The 5,438-nt window shown below is 50.1% G+C and overlaps 3 protein-coding genes across 3 annotated transcripts; 1 reads left to right on the plus strand and 2 right to left on the minus strand.

Annotated features, from left to right (window-relative positions):
• Positions 1 to 1,352: 1,352 nt before the first annotated feature.
• LY89DRAFT_679013 (uncharacterized protein) lies at positions 1,353 to 1,985 on the minus strand (the record flags this gene model as incomplete). Its single annotated transcript, XM_018213790.1, has 1 exon — positions 1,353 to 1,985. The coding sequence occupies one exon, from the start codon at positions 1,983 to 1,985 to the stop codon at positions 1,353 to 1,355; it is 633 nt and encodes a 210-aa protein (XP_018060507.1).
• An 81-nt stretch (positions 1,986 to 2,066) lies between these two features.
• LY89DRAFT_436873 (uncharacterized protein) lies at positions 2,067 to 3,198 on the plus strand. The gene is made up of 2 exons (XM_018207519.1): positions 2,067 to 2,611; positions 2,671 to 3,198. Exons 1-2 carry the CDS (start codon positions 2,524 to 2,526, stop codon positions 2,934 to 2,936), a joined length of 354 nt encoding a protein of 117 aa, XP_018060508.1. The 5' UTR covers positions 2,067 to 2,523; the 3' UTR covers positions 2,937 to 3,198.
• Positions 3,199 to 4,659: 1,461 nt separating this feature from the next.
• On the minus strand, positions 4,660 to 5,079 carry LY89DRAFT_603773 (TAM domain methyltransferase; the record flags this gene model as incomplete). Its single annotated transcript, XM_018210324.1, has 1 exon — positions 4,660 to 5,079. A coding segment is annotated over one exon (420 nt), but the record flags the coding sequence as incomplete, so codon positions are not given.
• Positions 5,080 to 5,438: the final 359 nt, after the last annotated feature.

Below are 5,438 nucleotides of genomic sequence, written 5' to 3' on the forward strand. Positions count from 1 at the left end.
ACAACAACAACGAACTCGAGCACTTTGAAGATAACAACAACTAATTCGAGCACCACACAGGTAAGATTAATTTGCGATCTATTTACTACAACTATTAACTTCTAATCTTAGCTTATCTTTCAAACCATCCTCTTACCGACCCCGCTTTCGACGATAATACCGAAAACGAAGACGAAATGAACGCAAAGCAAGTAATGGACGCTTTTATGGAAGCTCAAAAGAGATGGTTCTTCTTCATCGTTGCGTTAGTCTTCGGTTTACTCTTCGGTTTACTTTTCCTCCTCGCTGCGCTAGTTCTAGGCTAGGGACATGCTAGATACTGCTATTAAACTTGTCAAGTATGCCGCCCATTTACGTTCTCAATTTCGAAAGTAGTATTAATAAGTCTATCCAGGTTCGTCACTTCGTCCCTCGACACAGCACTACCGGTCTTTTCGATGGTAGTATCAAAGATCATATCGGGTGGTAACAAAACAAAGCAAAGCATGGTATGGCGTTTGGGATTCTGAGTATCGATGGCATTGGTGGGCTAGCTAGGTGAATGGATAAATGAATGCGGCATGTGCAGTCAGTCGTTAATTCAGTCTCAATTCAACCACTCAACCCTTGACCCACCACCTGATTCGTGCCGTCATTTCATCTCGGTTCTTTCCGGTCGATCGATTCCTGTCGATCTCATGGAGTAATGTCATCGGGAGCAGCCGCAGCTTGGCAGCGGCACAGCATCTGTTGGGGTGGGATCGGTTCAAAAATCTGCCAAGTCCCTTCACCGCTAAGGCCTTCTCGAAATTTTCTGCCACTTGCCCGCATAGTTCTGATTGGCGGGTAGCGCTAATTGGCTCTCGCCACCCACCAATAAATCAGAAGCCTCCAATCGTAAACATCGCAACCCACAAATATTGGCGGTGAAGCTGGATGCGGGGATTCTGCCACTTCGAGATGCAGCAGCAGCTGCAGCCCTACCCGAGACTCAGGGATATGCTCGATATGAGACGAGATGCGATGAAATTATATTGCGTCAAATAATCTCAGAGGAAGTCTCGGCACAGATGGTGTTCTAGGCCTGCGCAGATCATTGTCTCGGGACCCCAATCTCTCCATATGTTCAAATTGCCCGTCCTGAGCCGCGATGGCGCAGGGATAGCGAGCGGGAGCGCTCGTTAAACGCCTCTCTACCTTAGGCTCGGGTTTGTTGCACGTCGCAATGCGCGGTCCAACCTAACGTCGTACAAACACAAGCCCAACCACAAGCCACCCGCAAGCCACGAAATGAAGCTTATTGCTCGTTAAACGCTTCTAGGCTTAGTTATGTTGCACGTCGCAATGCGACGCCCAACCTCACGTCGTACAAACTAACACACGCCACCCGTAAGCCACGAGTGCAGCTTACTCGTTGAACGCTTGAGGCTCAATTCTGTTGCACGTCGCATGCGCAGATGCGCGTTAACTTCACGTTTGTTGCACGTCGCAATGGCTGTCAACCTCACGTCGTACAAACTAACACACGCCACCCGTAAGCCACGAGTGAAGCGCTCAAGCGCAAGCCACGAGTGCAGCTTACTCGTTGAACGCTTGAGGCTCAGTTTTGTTGCACGTCGCATGAGCAGATGCGCGTTAACTTTACGTTTGTTGCACGTCGCAATAGCCGCCAACCTCACGTCGTATAGACCAACACGCGCCGAAACGAGGGATTGTGAGCCCCACCTCAAGTATAAATCCATCGCTGTTTCCCACCTCCACTGCTCTCTCTCTGACCTTTCTCTCCCAACTCCAACTCCCCCAGCGCGCCGGCCGTAGGGGTGCCTCGGTCCGGCGCTTGCCACGATCCTCACCCCGGCGCTATTGCTCGTGTCGCCCCTCGAATTTCCCCTCCTACGAGCAGACCTGCTCTTTGATTCGGCCTCACCCGTCGTGAGTCCCACCCTTCTCCATTTCGAAAACGGTCCACGAGTTCGAGACTGGTCATACGCGTTGGTGCCGGGCATGGCGTGGATGATGCAGCAGGCAGCAGGCAGCAGGCGGCAGGATCGCTCGGGGGGAGGGGGAGGACTGGTTGAGCTGGGAAGGAGTGGGGTGGGTGTCTGGAAGCAACGTACATTTTCCTGCTGGTTGGAATGTTTCGGTAGAGATCCGCGGTCTTTATTTACTGTCCGAATTTCCTCTTGCGGCAATCACCCTAAGTGGGGTTGCTTGATGAGGAAAGTCTTCTCGGATTCGCCAAAGACCGACCCATTCCACAGCGTGACGACGTACCTTCCTTGGTGATGACCCAATTCGCTTGCTCACAAGGGGTGTTGAGCACTGGAGCCTGCAGATACGACGCGGGCCAACTGAGACAGCGGCAGCGTGCCCCTTGAGCCATTAGAGTTTCTAGAGCCTACTCCCGCCGATGTCGCCGTCTTTGTCTGATGGCATATAGCAAACCTTGTAGTGAAAAGAGACCATTTTGACGGCGGAGTTCCCTCTTTGGCACCCGTACGGTATGGGAAAGACGAGCACAAATCGGCGGGGGAGCCATTGAACATGAAGGACACTGCCGAAATGGGGAACAACCAAGCTGTGGATAACAATAATTTGGGTTCTCGTGGATCGAGAGCTCTTGAAAGCTATGGTAGGTGTGCTGAGTCTATTGGGGTATAGTGCACGGAAGCCTTGCTAACCGCACTACAGATGAACTGGTCGAATTGGGTAATAATCAGTTAAAGGGCGATAGGACTCTCAGCCCTGTCAGCACCGCCAGAACCAGTCCTGCATCGGCATGTGCTCCAACCAAATCTCAACTGTGCCAACAGATAATCGACACTGATCAGGATTGGGAGGTCCGCGGGATTATCGGCAGAGAGGATATTGATGGTGTCCTGCACTACATGGTGGATTGGCATCCGACACTGCTGCCTGAGCACTACACTCTCTGGGATATTCAAAGGAGATGGTGAATAAGTTCGAGGCGCGACTGCGAGCACAGTGCCAGGCCAAGAACGAGCGATTGCGTTTGGATTTGCAGCGAAGCAACCTGGCGGTGGTACAAACCGATGCATCAAGTGGCCCACAGCAGAAGACACGGCGAGGCCGGCCTCGGAAGCAACTGTGAAGCTGGTTATCCAAGTCGATGTTTGCGAAATAGATGCCTCTCGTGCTAGACTCAAGTTGAGCACGGTGCCCTGGCTACTCTTGAATCGTCCAAGAACTGCGGAAGCTTACTAAATCGAGCGTGGAATATTGAACCCGTAAGGTCATCGGTGTTGTGCACGTCGGTACCTTTTATATTACCCTCTTTCATTCATCTTCCTCAAAATATCACAGAGATAGCAAATTCCACTAGTCTTACATCACTCTTGTCGTGAGTCGGTCCCCCGCATTTCGTGAAGTTACCTCCTTCCCTTGCTGAGATACTAAGACGGATTCCTTGCCAGTCTTTCGAGGACGCAATCATGGCACCGCTTATGCCTACACTCCTTACATGTTGTGCCATCCAAAAAGTTCCCAGTCCGGTCAGGAACCAGACGTCAAAGACGAACGATTTGTGTACGAAGGCCTTTGTCAATTTCTTCGCTCGATTAGGAAGGCTTGGCTTCTATGTCCACGCTTGCCCTCGCTGCAGCCGCTCTGGGCTCCCGGCATCCTCTCCACGAACCTCTCATGTGCCTTAGCTACGATAGAGTCACCAGTTGTGGAGTTCTGGGAATAGCCCTTCCAAGGCTTCTTTGAACGCACACGGATCCGGGATGGCGCAAGGTACAATACAGTCTTGAGCTAAAATTATCATCGATCTCGGAATACTTTACTTACCGATCGATCTTGAAGCGTTAGATATCTGTCCTGGAAAGGAGACACTGGCTCAGATTCACATCTATCAGGAGGGTGAACATTCCAAGATACACTAAGCACTGTTCCAGCCAAGGGAGCTTCCGCTAAAGGGGCACCAGAAAGAGTGCATTGCTGCTACGGATGAGGAACGGTGTTGCCCTCCCTGACCGCAGCCTAGGGTCCATCTGGATGCGCTGTTCAACAAAATTTAGGCGCAGTGAGAGGAGACTCAGGACCGTCGCCTCTGTGACAACGCTCGATGAGATAACCTGTCAGGCATGCGCGATTCTTGTCTGACGATGACGAGCCTCTGTTGCAACTAAGTTGAGACGATTTATCGTGGAATGAGATTTCGCATCGCTTCCCGGACAAGAGCATAGGGCCTTGCAGGACCGCGGCAGTACCAAGTTGAAGCGTCGCTTAGAGACATCGCAGACGATAATGAGGCGCTAGAGGAATGGGTGAACTCACTCTCCTCAAGGGAGCGAGCGCCTAATTAAAAAGGAATGCATGTACTGAATGCCGTATATTCGTCTCTGCACAGTTTTGCTTTTCTCTTTTGTCAACTGAGCCATGAACCTCCGACTACACGTTGAATAGATAGCTACGTCCCTCGCTCAAGCCATATAGTGTCATATCATATGATTAAGAAAGTTCTTAGCCTTCTACTCTGTTCATTTATTTTAGTTCATGATATCTTACATCTGGCGATTTCCAAATCTCAATAGAGAGCCAGCTATCTTTCAACAAGATACACGTTTACTTGACTGAATATACTAAGGCTTTTGTCCATAAACTCCCTATCTATGTGTCTTGTAAGCATTACCTCTTTGTCTTCCGCTGGAAAGTATCTTACATAGGAATGTACGCATGAGTCTTTCGGTCTTTGATCTCCTTCTCCACACATTCAAGATCCCCGCGTACCTCCCACACTGACATGCCCAGGTATCGGGTCATAAGAGCCATTGAAATCGATTCAAGTCCCAACAGAAGATTCTGTAAGCACCACATCCCTTTTTCTTTTTCATCCTTGCCCTTAGGCCAGGGATTTATAGGCCACCTGTCATGTTGGACTTCCTTTACGTCGACAAATCCGGCATCTTCCATATATAGCTTGTATTTCGTTGGACAAGCCCAGTCTTTCCCAGATTTCCACGCTGCCTTGTGAAGTTTTTCCGCCCACTTCTCTATCGCAGTTCCCTTGAGGGATCTCTCGTCGCACCTGAAACAGAGCAGTGCATCTTGAATCTCAAGAAACCCGCCGGGTTCCAAAGCATGAGACTGCCAACAAAAACAGGCATGCTTACAATTTTGGCTGGATGGGGCTTAAATCAATTCCAGGAACCTCTGTGCTTGGGTGTTGATCCGCTTAGAACCCGACATGTTAGCCTCGTCATGCCAAAGGCCCAGATTTCATACCAAAATCAAAGGCCCAGATCCCCGTGCCGGTGCATATATCTAAGACTTTCCCTCCTCCCACAGCGTGGAGCTGCTCTGCGATTGGTGCTAGATACAGGCGTTCATGCCCGAGGGTTAAAAGCCACAGATGATGCTGGAGATCTGCCCATTTTTAGAAAATAGGCAGTCAGAACTGTTGGTTTTGCGTTACTAAATTTTTCTTGCTTTTTTTA

This window comes from Mollisia scopiformis (genome assembly GCF_001500285.1).
Source record: "Mollisia scopiformis unplaced genomic scaffold LY89scaffold_55, whole genome shotgun sequence".
Taxonomy (NCBI): Eukaryota; Fungi; Ascomycota; class Leotiomycetes; order Helotiales; family Mollisiaceae; genus Mollisia; species Mollisia scopiformis.

What these genes read in the sequence shown, in the direction of transcription:
- LY89DRAFT_436873 (XM_018207519.1), top strand. Translation starts at nt 2,524, where the DNA reads ATGAAGGACACTGCCGAAATGGGGAACAACCAAGCTGTGGATAACAAT. An exon ending in GAGAGCTCTTGAAAGCTATG is followed by an intron (nt 2,612 to 2,670) that starts GTAGGTGTGCTG and finishes ACCGCACTACAG; the next exon opens with ATGAACTGGTCGAATTGGGT.